Source organism: Ambystoma mexicanum, chromosome 13 (genome assembly GCF_040938575.1).
Source record: "Ambystoma mexicanum isolate Mex_15411 chromosome 13, UKY_AmexF1_1, whole genome shotgun sequence".
Taxonomy (NCBI): domain Eukaryota; kingdom Metazoa; phylum Chordata; class Amphibia; order Caudata; family Ambystomatidae; genus Ambystoma; species Ambystoma mexicanum.
This window is the reverse complement of record NC_090938.1, coordinates 642,796,846-642,812,477: the sequence shown is the minus strand read 5'-3', so window position 1 is coordinate 642,812,477 and position 15,632 is coordinate 642,796,846. Positions and strand designations below refer to the sequence as shown.

The 15,632-nt window shown below is 46.7% G+C and overlaps 1 protein-coding gene across 1 annotated transcript in view; it reads right to left on the bottom strand.

Moving 5' to 3' along the window:
- HOXB13 (homeobox B13) overlaps positions 1 to 15,286 on the bottom strand; it is a 70,033-nt gene extending 54,747 nt beyond the window's left edge. Inside the window, exon 1 of the mRNA XM_069634598.1 lies at positions 14,501 to 15,286. Within this exon, the coding sequence (XP_069490699.1) occupies positions 14,501 to 15,269 (769 nt within the window). The 5' untranslated portion in view covers positions 15,270 to 15,286. The remainder of the gene's footprint in view (positions 1 to 14,500) is intronic.
- Positions 15,287 to 15,632: the final 346 nt, after the last annotated feature.

Below are 15,632 nucleotides of genomic sequence, written 5' to 3'. Positions count from 1 at the left end.
GAAGACAATTAATGTTGAGATTTGTCTTGTACACCATTAATTAGGTGAATGCTGTGTTATGTCTGTTAGCCCAGTAGGGCAGGATTTGCTCCCTTTTAAACTACCATTGCTGCTTTCATTCCAGCACTTTTTTCCTCATGAACTTTTCTCGAATGTGCACACAATGTAATTTGTGATCAATTGCTAATTGTTTGTACATGCACTTGAGCTCGATATTGTTTTTTGTTATATTTTTGTTGTCAGTTCTCTCCTTCCAACAACAAGAATGAATTTACAGTTATTCTCCATGTGCATAAATTGTTAATGAATTTGATTCCATTATGGATGCCGTTTTAGGACTCCATTCTAAGATGGCGTTTTCATTTGATGTGGAAATGCTGTGTTTCACTTGTTTGTCATCTGACTTGTAATTTGCGTGACTGGAGATGAGGCTTCTGCCTTCTTTTTTAAATTTTGAGCTTTGTAACTGAGTATCTGAAATTGCCTGGTAAGTGCCGGTGAAGACGGAAAGTGTGGCTTTTGAAATCTGTTTCGCTAGCTTTCTTATTTGGTCCATGTATTTATTTGTGTCCAGCTCAATCATTTCTGGTATTGTCTTCGATAAATGTCCACAGCATTGAAGCACCTTACGGAACAAGTGCCCAGGTTTTACTTTCGAGTCAGTGACGGTGTCTGAGACTTTCGATATCCGTTTATGGACTAATTTCATGTGGAAACTTACAGGAGCTGCATTCACTCCAACCGAGAGACACCCACTACGTTATATGGAAGCAAAGCAGTCAGCAATTGAAAGCCAAGTTGGAACATGATATATCAGTTTTGTTAACGTGATCAGTTTTAACACAAAAAAAACCTTGAAATTCAGCGATGTGGGAAGTGATGACCATCTTAACTCAGCGTCCCCCTATGGCTATCCCCCATGATGCTACTTTGTAGGTCATTGTGTATCCCTTCTGTTACAATAGGTATGTGATCGTGGCCTTTGCATTGGGGGGACGCTGAGTTAAGATGGTCATCACTTTCCACATCCGCTGAATTTCAGGGGTTTTGCGGCGTTAAATTGGATCACCATAACTCTCTGTTAACAAATGTTTTTTCACAGAATTTCAAGGGTTTTGTTATAGTATCGTTTCTTCAGGGCCCATTTGCCATGGTCCTTTTCTGTGGCCACTGTTCCTGTTGCACCAATATGTTTCTTCCAAGCCCACTAGCCATGGCTTTTGGCCATGGCCAGTGCCCACAGACTGATGATTTTTTCCTAAAGACTCATTGCCCGCTGCCTAGTAGATGTGATCTCTGCAGGTGCCAAATATGTTTTCCACTCCCTAGTCCCGTGATGATTCAATGGAATCATTTCCATTTCCCGCGGTAGCATAGCGGTGTGCTGATCCTCGCGATGATGGAAAAACGGTTGAAAAATAAAAAGTATTTCCCATCATCACAGGTACTCACCATCATGGCCATCCTTTTGGGGGGGCAAGGGTGTTTGCCCCCCCCCACCTTTGGTGGCATGCCATGTTGTCCCCCTTATTTGACAGGCCCCTTTCCTTTAGATGTCATGTCCCCCACAACATTTTCAACAAAGTTACACCACTGCTCACCATGTGTCCCCCTCCAGTTTTCATGGTCCCCTGCAATGCGTTTCCCTCTCCCTGGCCCTCTCCCATTACCCCTATGACTCATCTGTTCGTGTGATGCAGTTTCTTTTCCAATTGCATCTTTTGTAGTTGTTTCAGTAATCTCATGCGATTCCGTGATATCCCCCCCATAGGCCAAAAAACTTTGAAAATTAAAAAATCGTCCCGATCCTTACAGGCACTCACCGTGTGTCCCCCTCATCTTTTCTTGGACCCAAACCCACCTCCATTGCCTTTTCACTCCCTGAACCTCTCACATTATCACCTTTCACTCTTTAGTTCATGTGACACAGTCTGTTTTCCGATCGCATCTTGGGTCATTGCTGCAATCTCGCGCAATTCCCCCGATAAGACGAAAATGTTCTACCCATAGCTGGCTGCACAGCCACCCCCAACTACACAAATTTACATGGCGTCCTCTTTCTCCCTGCGCACCTCTAGCCTGATGTGATTGCACCCCTTTTCCTCCTGAAAACAGCATTTTGAACCCTTTTCATTTACAGCTTCCCCAGGTATTATTGCGGAAATGGTTCCCATCAAGCAAAAACTATTCTGAATAGTCTCTCTGCTGCAAAGCACCATGCAAGATAGGTACATTTTTTGGTGCAGCAAGCACCCCTTTCTCTGTCAACTATTTTAAAAACTACTGGACACATTTACCCCAAACCAATCAAGGAAATTAAGTCAGGGCATTTTGCCCAAGTTGCTTTTTGTCTTGTCCAAATCTTCCCAATGGTTTTCATCCTACATCTGTCCAAAAATCACACTTTTTCTCTACGGAAAAATAATGGGAGTAGGCCGAAAACTGTGTTTTTTTGTTTTCTTAATGATGTTTTCATTTGGTAACTAATTTTCCCAAATTGTCCAGTCCTCAGCCCTATAGTTAAAATAAACCAATTTGCATTGACTTTTCTTTTTTTTTTATTGCTAATCACTTTTGACTCGCTCGACAGATCTGGCTGACATTTGTTTTCCAAATAAACGTCTGGCAAAGGCCACCGCCAAACTGGAAATTTGGGGCAATAATTGGCAAACGATCCATAAATTATTAAGCCAAGAAAAAAAGTTTTTCACCTACTTCCATTCCTTTTGCCATAATGAAAAGGGTGCTTCCATTGAACACGAGCATTGCGAAAACTGCTGGATGGATTTGAGCCAAATAGGAAAAAGGTTAGGCACAAAGCATTGATATGATATGATATGGCATTTATATCGCGCCTATTCGCAAGTGTTTCAGATATTTCTTTTTTGGTTAGATGTAAATTTGTCCAGTAGTTATTAAAACATTTGCGTGAGAAGGGGCTGCCCCCATGGTACATTGCAGCACTGAAGATTTTCAGAGATGAAAATCTGCCATTTATGTTTTCCCGATGTGAGTGATTCCTGCAAGCATGTTAAAAAGGAAAGTTATCTTTGGGGGAGGGAAAGGGGTGGTTTGTCTTCAGAGTAGGGGTGGGAAGGGAGAAAGAGAACCAAATGGTTATGTGAGCACTTTGGGGATAGCTAGAGACCCCCATTTTAAGTCAGATTGTTTTGGTTTTCCAGCGGTTGGACATGGTGAGATACGGGCCCCACAGTGGGCGATGGTCTTGTATCCCAACTGGTGCAACGTTAAAAGAGGCCGGTGCTGAAGGCCATGGCCGGTGGCACCGGATTATTTACTAGTGAGTGGGATATGGGACATGCCGAAGGCCATGGCCGGTGGCACAGGATTATTTACTAGTGAGGGGATATGGGACATGCCGAAGGCCATGGCCGGTGGCACAGGATTATTTACTAGTGAGGGGCATATGGGACATGCCGAAGGCCATGGCCGGTGGCACAGGATTATTTACTAGTGAGGGGGATATGGGACATGTCGAAGGCCATGGCCGGTGGCACAGGATTATTTACTAGTGAGAGGGATATGGGACATGCCGAAGGCCATGACCAGTGGCACAGGATTATTTACTAGTGAGGAGAGGATGGGACATGCCGAAGGCCATGACCAGTGGCACAGGATTATTTACTAGTGAGGAGAGGATGGGACATGCCGAAGGCCATGGCCGGTGGCACAGGATTATTTACTAGTGAGGGGGATATGGGACATGTCGAAGGCCATGGCCGGTGGCACAGGATTATTTACTAGTGAGAGGGATATGGGACATGCCGAAGGCCATGACCAGTGGCACAGGATTATTTACTAGTGAGGAGAGGATGGGACATGCCGAAGGCCATGGCCGGTGGCACAGGATTATTTGCTAGTGAGGGGGATATGGGACATGCCGAAGGCCATGAGCGGTGGCACAGGATTATTTACTAGTGAGAGGGATATGGGACATGCCGAAGGCCATGACCAGTGGCACAGGATTATTTACTAGTGAGGGGGATATGGGACATGCCGAAGGCCATGACCAGTGGCACAGGATTATTTACTAGTGAGGAGAGGATGGGACATGCCGAAGGCCATGGCCGGTGGCACAGGATTATTTGCTAGTGAGGGGGATATGGGACATGCCGAAGGCCATGACCGGTGGCACAGGATTATTTACTAGTGAGGAGAGGATGGGACATGCCGAAGGCCATGGCCGGTGGCACAGGATTATTTGCTAGTGAGGGGGATATGGGACATGCCGTAGGCCATGAGCGGTGGCACAGGATTATTTACTAGTGAGGAGAGGATGGGACATGCCGAAGGCCATGGCCGGTGGCACAGGATTATTTACTAGTGAGGGGGATATAGGCCACAGGTTAAGGCCATGACCACTGGGCCACGTTCTTTTCTTTAAAACACAGTTAAGAGAAACCAGTTTATTGCAACAAAACACATGAAATTTGGTGGGTGCGCAAAGTGGCAACAATCTTAACTCAAAGCCGCCCCATTCTCAGCCCATGAGAACATACATGAGATCACAGCAGGGGTGAACAATAAGTTCAAACATTACATCTAGGATGACATCTACGCGTGGGGGTGTGGGGTCCTTGCGTTAATATTGTTGTGACTTCCGACCAAATTTCATGGTGTTTGTTATAATAAAATGGTTGATCTTAGTGATCACTTAACTAACTTGACTATTACAGTGTTACGGTTGAAACGGTAGAGTTAAGGTTAAATTGCACTTTCCACTTTACAAAATGAAAATTTGTTCTCAGAAAGTTTGCCAAATTTGGCATGCCACTGATTTGGCAAAATCTGAACACTCGTGCTGAAGTTGGAGAATTTTCTGCAGCATTTTCATGCTCAAAGAGTTTGCTTAAAAAACGTGTTTTTTTTTACTGAGAAGTCCACATAGGCTTAGAAATCACCCATTAGCCCAAGGATTGAAAAAACAAATCTGATTTATTCACAAGATAAAATGCAAAACCCAACACAGAACTGTGTGCAGCATGGCCGGGGGGATTATATGACTTAAAAACATACCACGAAATAAAAAACATTCTGCTCAAATCACATGTTGACCGGCCACGCTCAACAAGTAGCAGTGCTGCTGTCCAAGCTCAATCAGGTCAGAGGGACAAAATGAAGTGAAAAACATTCTGCAAAATGAAAAATATTCTGCAAAGCATGCATGATAATTGCCTGCCCTTAGCATGCCACAGAACCTCTCTGCATGCGCAATCGCATCAGTGAGACAAAATGAAATGACAAACATGGCACAAGATGACCAGCCTCACGCGGCATGCATCAGGGCTTACGAATAGGGAGAATAACAAAATGAAAAACATTCCACGAAATTAAAAATGTTTTGTGAAACAAACAAGATCATAGGTCACACCAAAATGATTGCTGAAAAAAACATGTTTTTTCAATGAGATTTCCACCTGAGGTTGAGCACACCTCACACGGAACCAAACTCAAGATATTCACTTTCTAAGCAAATTAAAAAAGCATTGTTGTTTATTTATATGTGCTGTAGATGTAGTGGCCAAAACAGAACGAAAAGTGTACCACAAAATACCCAAAAACACCAGTCCCCAACAAAAACACACAAACACCCCTATTGAGTTATCAGCCGCACCGAACACGCCATATGGCCAATACACATGCGCAGCAGGGGCACAGGCAGAATTTGCAATGAAAAACATTCTGTGACACATACAAGATGATCGTCCTCACACAACCTGCAGTCGGGCTGCTGTAAATGCGCAGTAGGGTCAGAGGAACAAAATGAAATGAAAAACATTCTGTGACACGTACAAGATGATCGTCCACGCCCAACCTGCCGTCGGGCTGCCGTACATGCACAGGAGGGTCAGAGGAACAAAATGAAATGAAAAACATTATGTGAGACGTACAAGATGATCGTCCTCGCCCAACCTGCCGTCGGGCTGCCGTACATGCGCAGGAGGGTCAGAGGAACAAAATGAAATTAAACACATTATGTGAGACATACAAGATGATCGTCCACGCCGAACCTGCCGTCGGGCTGCCGTACATGCACAGGAGAGGTAGAGGAACAAAATGAAATGAAAAACATTATGTGAGACATACAAGATGATCGTCCTTACCCAACCTGCAGTCGGGCTACTGTACATGCGCTTTAGGGTCAGCGGGAGAAAATAAATTGAACAATATTCTGTGAGGCGTACAAGATGATCGTCCTCACCCAACCTGCCGTTGGGCTGCCGTACATGTGCAGTAGGGTCAGAGGAACAAAATGAAAAATATTCTGTGAGACGTACAAGATGATTGTCCTCGCCCAACCTGCCGTCGGGCTGCCGTACATGCGCAGGAGGGTCAGAGGAACAAAATGAAATGAAAAACATTCTGTGAGACGTACAAGATGATCGTCCTCGCCCAACCTGCCATCGGGCTGCCGTACATGCGCAGGAGGGTCAGAGGAACAAAATTAAATGAAAAACATTATGTGAGACGCACAAGATGATCGTCCTCACCCAACCTGCCGTCGGGCTGCCGTACATGCGCAGGAGGGTCAGAGGAACAAAATGAAAAACATTCTGTGAGACGTACAAGATGATCGTCCTCCCCCAACCTGCCATCGGGCTGCCGTACATGTGTAGGAGGGTCAGAGGAACAAAATGAAATGAAAAACATTATGTGAGACCTACAAGATGATTGTCCTCGCCCAACCTGCCGTCGGGCTACTGTACATGCGCTTTAGGGTCAGAGGAACAAAATGAAATGAAAAACATTCTGTGAGGCGTACAAGATGATCGTCCTCACCCAACCTGCCATCGGGCTACTGTACATGTGCTTTAGGATAAGCAGGAGAAAATGAATTGAAAAACATTATGTGATACGTACAAGATGATCGTCCTCGCCCAACCTGCAGTCGGGCTACTGTACATGCGCAGTAGGGTCAGAGGAACAAAATGAAATGAAAAACATTATGTGATACGTACAAGATGATCGTCCTCGCCCAACCTGCAGTCGGGCTACTGTACATGCGCAGTAGGGTCAGAGGAACAAAATGAAATGAAAAACATTATGTGTGACCTACAAGATGATTGTCCTCGCCCAACCTGCCGTCGGGCTGCCGTACATGTGTAGGAGGGTCAGAGGAACAAAATGAAATGAAAAACATTCTGTGAGGCGTACAAGATGATCGTCCTCACCCAACCTGCCGTCGGGCTGCTGTAGATGCGCAGTAGGGTCGGAGGAACTAAATGAAATGGAAACATTCTGCGAAATGAAAAATATTCTGTGAAAACACACAAGATGAGCAGCTGCACCCAGCGTGCAGTAGGGCTGCCACTTAGCGCAGTATTACCGCAAGGACAAAACTGAATGAAAGGCGCACAGGGACAAAACGGAATTAAAAATATACTGCAAAATGTACAAAAACATAAGCTGCCCCCAACACACACACACACACAAACACACAATGCTACTCAGGCGTGCACAGTAGCGTCTGGCGGACAAAATAAAGTCAGAAATATACATATAAAGGGAAATGGAAAAAAATCCTCAAAATGCTTGAGTTCATTGTTCTTAACCAACATGCAGTAGGGCCGCCGTACATGTGAAATAGGTTGGAAAAAATACCACACAATGAAGAATATTCTGAGAAATAAGACATTGTGCCAGATTTGCAAAGAGATTTTCAATGGGATTGCGCCATTGTAATTCAGGCCCATAGTCAGGGGAACACAGAAAGTGATCCACAATACCCAGAATGCAGCAGGGCTGCTGTAGGGACGCACAGCAGGGCCCGGGAAGCAGAATGTACTGCAAAGAGAAGTCTATACACCGTAAACAGGCCAAGATAGGTTTAGGGTCAAAGATTTGAATACAAAGGTTCGAATAACAATACTCTCGAAACAAAAGGACCGGAGAAAAAAAAATCTAATGCACTTTTATTTTTTTGGGTGGGGGTTCCCCCAAACCCCTGTTTTTTGGCCAAACCCCATTATTTTTACCTATACCAAAGCCACAAAAAAATACATTACAAAAAAGGCATTTGGTCTTTTTTTTCGGTCCTTTTGTTTTCGAATGAATGACTGGACACCCCAAGAGGATCTGCCGCACCCTACACAGATCTGTCAACATACCTCCCATACAAATCATACACTACTCTCCCGAAAAACAAAGACATTGGTGGACGAAATATAAAACAATGCTGAGGTTACTACCTATAGAGAGTTTAAGTCAACAATCAGTGGAAAGGCCACATTAAGGTGTAATCGCGTGTTAGCCACTAAATATAAAATAAAGCCCACATTATTGGAACCTTAATTCACCCTCACAAATAAGTCAAAAGGGAAGATCAGCACATCAATGTATCTTTACAGCAAACATCAACAATATACAAAGATTCATGACAGAGGGTATATGCAAAAAACTCACATTACAATTCAGACAATATTCTGAATGTACACATTAAATACAATGTCATAAAAACATACACCCACGCGTACACAAAGAACTATCTCCCAAAAGCAGGTACCCTTATTACTGCTTGCATACTACATGACGCACCAAACACAGCAAGACACAAGCAAACCAGAAAACGGTATTACCACCATTTACTCTTAACGCATTAAGGGCCTGATTTACAAACCGTTCTTCAATCAGGGCCTCAGACATTTAAAGCAATCTTTAAGTTTCCAACAAGGCTGGCTTTATTTTATGCTTAGGGCCCGATTCATGGAATTTTTTGTGCGGTTCAACATGACTTTGCACTGCCGACACAAACCCTGATTCATGGAACTGAGCAAAGTGTATATTTTGCAGTGCAAAATCATTTTGTACTGCAAAAATGACTATGCACTGACTTTGCACGGACTTTGCACTGCAAAAATACACTTTGCGCAGTTCCACGAATCAGGGTTTGTGTCGGCAGTGCAAAGTCACATAAACCATGCAAAAAATTCCATGAATCGGGCTCTTAGTGTTTAATGATAGGTTAAACCCTAAAGGTTGCATTCCCAACTTTTGTAGACTATATTTTTTAGAGAAAAGAACCTTAACTTTGATTAAGAACGTTTGGCTATTTTGATTTCACAAGCAGCAGCTGTAATTCACAGGAGTGATCTCAACCCCCTGTCTGATCTCCTAGATTCCACAGGAATTGCATAATTGCCATCGATGCCGAATTTCAGAACACACTGAAACGCAGGAGAGTTGCTAGGTCTGGAAAAGACCCGGGGCTAAGCTGATGTCAGAACTGTTGGGATTGGGGGCTAGCTAGTCTTTTGGCTGTAGCTCCTGAGATTCTATCCGGGGCTACAACCAAAAGATCAGGGGCTATAGCCCCCTAACCCCCCGCTAGCAACGCCCCTGCTGAAACGCAGCTTTATACATATGCACCTGTGTGTGTATAAATGCATTCCTGCATTTTTTCTCTGGATCTAGCCCGCCTCTTCCCATGCCCATTTTTGCCACTCAACTTGGCCAATTGTCCTCTTTTCTGCCCCCTTCTTTCACCCCAGTGTTATTTTTCCAGAACAATTTGCTGCTGAAAATCACTTTGATGCCAATTACCCTCCTACCGCACACCTCGCCCCTCCCCCACTCTTCCTTTCACCTAAAAATCTTTTTAAATGTTCCCTAACCCGGGATCCGCGAGAAATGCAGCAAAATGGCAGTTTGACCAAATGCGGTGAAACGGCAGCGACGAGGTGGGCGTGTACCTTTTTCTCTGTCTGTGATTTGTCCATTCATAGTCATATGCCCTGATATCGGTTCCTTCTATGCTCCAGTGTTACACTCGCTCGCCTCCCACAGAATGTAGGTGAGAAGTAGTGGGATGGAGGGGATGGTATTGAGTAAGCGATGGGCCAGAGGGCTGAGGTGGGCCTGGAAGCAGAGGTGGACATTTGGACATGGGATGGAACTCAGCCCATGGGTGGGTCTGAAGGAAAGGCCGGATCCAGGGATGGTTCTCGTGCATTTAGAATGGGGCTAATAACAAAGGGAACAACTACATCTATGTGCGCTGGGCTGCTTATATATAGCTTTCACGTAAAAGCAGCTCTCAAGCATAAGCGTGCTCCTTTCTCTCGGTGAACAACTAAAGGTGTAAACAAATGAAACACTGACTGCCCCTCTGAGCTACAAACATGTAGACTTTGCACCTGAACTGGAGTCAGTACTTGCTAATAATAGACTTATGTATGTAATTTAGGGCCTAATTCACAGAACGTCTAGCGCGGTGCAAAGTGACTCTACACCGCAAAAATACACTTTGCACCAGACCTAATTCACAGAGCGGAGCAAAGTGACTTTGCTCTGCAAAAGAACTCTTTGCACCGCGCTAAATGGGCCTAATTCACAAAGGAAGCATGAAGTGGCCCGGATTTAGGGCCTAATCCATGGAACTTTTTTTCACGTAGCAAAGCGACTTTGCACTACCAACAAGCATGTTCCACGACTTTGCACTACCAACAAGCATGTTCCACGACTTTGCACTACCAACAAGCATGTTCCACGGTGCCTCATTCACTTTCACGGGGCCTAATTCGCAGAGCGGTGCAAAATGAATTAAGCCCATTTAGCGAGGTGCAAATAGAACTTTTGCAGCGCAAAGTGACTTTGCTCTGCAAAAATGCACTTTGCACCGCGCTAAATGGGCCTAATTCACAAAGGAAGCATGAAGTGGCCCGGATTTAGGGCCTAATTCATGGAACTTTTTTTCACGTAGCAAAGCGACTTTGCACTACCAACAAGCATGTTCCACGACTTTGCACTACCAACAAGCATGTTCCACGGTGCCTCATTCACTTTCACGGGGCCTAATTCGCAGAGCGGTGCAAAATGAATTAAGCCCATTTAGCGAGGTGCAAATAGAACTTTTGCAGTGCAAAGTGACTTTGCTCTGCAAAAATGCACTTTGCACCGCTCTGTGAATAAGGTCCTGTGGAGCGGGTTTGTTGGCAGTGCAAAGTCACTTTGCTCCTCACTAAACGTTCCCTGAACTAGGCCCCTTTTTTTTAATTAAACCCATTTAGCATGCTGCAAGGAGTACTTTTGCAGTGCAAAGTCACTTTGCTCCACTCTGTGAATTAGGCCTGGTGCAAAGTGTATTTTTGTGGTGCAGTCACTGCACCACACTAAACGTTCTGTGAATTAGGCCCTAATTAGCACTATCTATAAAGGTAGACACAGTCCCGTTGCAAAACGTTTTGCAAATCAGGCTCTAAAACAGGAAACAGAGGACACAGCCCGAAGACGGCGTGTTTGGGTATATATTGTATATGTCTCTGCATGTGTCAGCGCACGCGTGGTAGGTGTTCTATGTGTGTTTATTTACTGGCATCACTGAATCAGTAGCTGCAGGTTACAGCAAATGCATGTAGGCATGACATCTCTGCGTATCAGTGTATGTAACGCTCCACCCGGCCATATGTTCAGATATACATATGTATGTGCAAATGTATGGCTTTGCACGTTTTCTTTCTTTTACTGCATGTATACATGTATCGCAGTACTCCTGCATATCAGTGACCTATACACGTGTTACTGATGCATGTGTGTGTGTTTTCACTGCGTATCTTTCCATTGCATCTCTATGTATCCTGGGGTGCGTGTAGCTATCAGTGTGTGCATGGCTTTATTAGTTGATGTATGTGTGTGTGTGTCTGCACCTAGACACCAATGCATGCATGTCTGATGATTCTCATAGAAGCGGCCATATGTCTGTTTATCAATGTATCTATGTATGCATGCATGTGGGATTGTACACGTGCCTGTAGCCTTCTGTATGCAGGCATTTGTGGATGTTTCTGCCTCTCTAGCCATGTATGTACATATATACCTGTCTCCGGGATGTCTGTTTATCAATGTGTGTGTTCTGTATGTCCTTGTGTATCTTCCTAGTTACACAGGAATATTTGCATCCCTCTTTGGATATGGGCTCCTACATATGGACCTATCCATTCTGTGCCTGCTTTGCAGTATGTGTGCATACTTGCATTTCCATGCATGCGTGTTTGCTGAGATGCGCACAGTCTGTGTGTGTTTGTCTATAGAGCAATGCATGCATGCAGTACGCATCCCTGTCACTTAAGCGAGTTTCCAAATAAGTGCTTGGGGCAGTTTGCAATGTAGGGCGTTTTACACACACACACACACACACACACACACACACGCACACACACACACCAGATGTGTATGTGTTTATATGGGCCTTTTTAGAATGATACACATATGGTGGCATGAACGTATCTTTAGTATATGCCTCAATGCATCTGTATGTGAGTAAATACACCTCTAGGCTCTGGCATGTATATGCTATCTTGGTATATGTGTGTATATTTGCGATATGTTCCGCATGTGTGTGTATGGATATGTTGGTATGGGAGCCTTATTCCGTGTAGATTCTACCTGTAAGAGAGAGAGTGTGAGTGTGACGGTCCATCAATTCACAGATACACCTTTACACTCATGCACATATGATGCGCAACTGTGGGCCTAAATCACCGAACATTTAGCGCAGTGCAAAGTGACTCTGCACTGCAAAAATACACTTTGCACCGGGCCTAATTCCCAGAGCGGAGAAAAGTGACTCTGTACTGCAAAAATACACTTTGCACCGGGCCTAATTCCCAGAGCGGAGAAAAGTGACTCTGTACTGCAAAAATACACTTTGCACCGGGCCTAATTCCCAGAGCGGAGAAAAGTGACTCTGCACTGCAAAAATACACTTTTCATCGGGCCTAATTCCCACAGCGGAGAAAAGTGACTCTGTACTGCAAAAATACACTTTGCACCGGGCCTAATTCCCAGAGCGGAGAAAAGTGACTCTGTACTGCAAAAATACACTTTGCACCGGGCCTAATTCCCAGAGCGGAGAAAAGTGACTCTGTACTGCAAAAATACACTTTGCACCGGACCTAATTCCCAGAGCGGAGAAAAGTGACTCTGTACTGCAAAAATACACTTTGCACCGGGCCTAATTCCCAGAGCGGAGAAAAGTGACTCTGTACTGCAAAAATGCACTTTGCACCGGGCCTAATTCCCAGAGCGGAGAAAAGTGACTACTGCAAAAATACACTTTGCACCGGGCCTAATTCCCAGAGCGGAGAAAGGTGACTCTGTACTGCAAAAATACACTATGCACTGGGTCTAATTCCCAGAGCGGAGAAAAGTGACTCTGTACTGCAAAAATGCACTTTGCACCGGGCCTGATTCAGAGCGCAGAGGAAAGTGACTGCACTGCAAAAATACACTTTGCACCAGGCCTAATTCACAGAGCGGAGCAAAGTGACTCTGCACTGCAAAAATACACTTTGCACTGGGCCTGATTCACAGAGCAGAGGAACGTGACTGCACTGCAAAAATACACTTTGCACCAGGCCTAATTCACAGAGCGGAGCAAAGTGACTGCACTGCAAAAATAGCGGAGCAAAGTGACTGCACTGCAAAAATACACTTTGCACCGGGCCTGATTCACAGAGCAGAGGAACGTGACTGCACTGCAAAAATAGACTTTGCACCAGGCCTAATTCACAGTGCGAAGCAAAGTGACTCGGTGTTGCAAAAATACACTTAGCACTGGGCCTAATTCACAGAGTGGAGCAAAGTGATGCTGTACTGCAAAAATACACTTTGCACCGGGCCTGATTCACAGAGTGGAGGAAAGTCACTGCAATACACTTTACACAAGGCCTGATTCGCAGAGCAGAGCAAAGTGACTTTGCACCGCAAAAATACACTTAGCACTGGGCCTAATTCACAGAGCGGAGCAAAGTGACTTTGCATTGCAAAAATACAGTTTGCACCAGTTCTAATTCACAGAGCCCCGGGAGGATAGCTCAGCGGCAATGTGCTCGCCTTGGAAACAAGACGACACGAAGCAACACAGGTTCGATCTCCGGGTCCGCACTTAGAAACCTCTGGGTATGAAGCGCGTTATAAATACGCAACTAAGACATATCCCTGTAGCAGCAGCTCAATGCCCCCAGGCTGGGTGAGCGCTTTAAAAATGCAAATAAATAAATAAAAACTAAAAACTAAAATACAGAGCGTAGCAAAGTGACTCTGTACTGCAAAAATATACTTTGCACCGGGCCTAATTCACAGTGCGAAGCAAAGTGACTTGGTGTTGCAAAAATACACTTTGCACCAGGCCTAATTCACAGAGCAAAGTGACTTTGCACTGCATGCGCGGTGCAAAATGGGCCAAATTCACACAAAGAAGCACAAGACGTAGTGCTTTTTTTGTGAATTGGGCCCATTAAGCGCGGTGCAATGCCACTTTGCTCCACTCTATGAATTAGGCTCGGTGAAAAGTGTATTTTTGCAGTGCACTGCGCTAAATGTTCTGCGAATTGGGCACCGTGTGTGCAGCACGTTTACATAAATCTCTATTTTACGGGTGTGCACGATGTAACCCCCTAGTTATGGAATATTGACTCTCTCCGCCAGGGCCTGAGCCCCCTTCCCTCCCCCATTCGGGGTGCATCCTCCGCTGGCCCCATACCTGGGAGTTGGGTCTTCCACGGGGCCCCGGCCGGGCTCGGGTCCTTGGAGCAGCACACCTGGTTATTCCAGCCTCCGCCCAGGGCCCAGGGCTGGTAGGGCTCCGCGGGCAGGGGCTCCCCGGGCCCCCCGCCGAGGCTCTGCACCACGGACAGGTCCAGATAGCTGGCCACCGGCTGGTAAGGTCCTGCATAGCCGGGGTAGAAGGCGAGCTCCTTGGGCCGGGCCTCCTCCACGGCCACGGCCGTGTCCGTGTACTTCTCGGCAGGGTACCCCGAGAGGGAGCAGGCTTTCAGGGGTGTCCGGGCCACGCGGCAGGAATAGTACCCCCCTCCAAAGTATCCGCAGGGCAGAGGGGGCGCCGAGGAGCCGTGGCACGGGGGCGCGCAGGGCTTCCCGGGTTCCCCAGAGCTGACGGGGAGCTCCATCATGGTGTACGCTGGAACCAGCGCTGTGGGGGAGTGCCCCTCGACGCCGGAGAGGTGCGACCCCAAAGATGAGAGGGGGCCCATCAAGGCTGAAGAGTGGCTACCCAGCGCGGTGGGCGAGTGCCCCCCCATTTCGGACGGGTGGCCCCCCGAGGGCCCCAGGGAGCCCCGGCTCTGGAAGGGGCCGTTGGGCAGGAAGCCCTCCATGGTCCCGGCTGCGGGTCCGCTCAGGGCACAGGCCGGGGAGCTGCGGCAGCTGCCCGGGGGAGCCTGGCACGGCTGCATGCCTTCATCTTGCCCTCTGTCGACGCACTGAACGTGAGGCCGCAGCGCCTCGCCCATTGGCTGCCGCCGCCCACCGGGGAGGGCTGGGGTAATAAACTCTCAGGGCAGAAGGAGCGCCTCCTGTGACAGGAAGGGCCAGGAGCGAGCACGCAGGGAGGGGGAGGGTCTCCGGGAGGCACACGTGTGCTAACCGGGAGACAACGCAGCGCGCTGGTGGGGGCCAGGGCGCCAGAGTGGCACAGCACGCGGCATGGGGGCAAGATGGCGAGGGCGTCAGAGTGGCACAGCACACGGCCGGGGGGCAACATGACGGTGTATCAGAGTGGCACACGTGTGACAGACAGCAGGGAGTCACCTCATTGCAGTCTGTGGGATAGTGAGGCCCTCAGAGTGGCGCGCGGGGTGGCAGGGGGGCGGGGG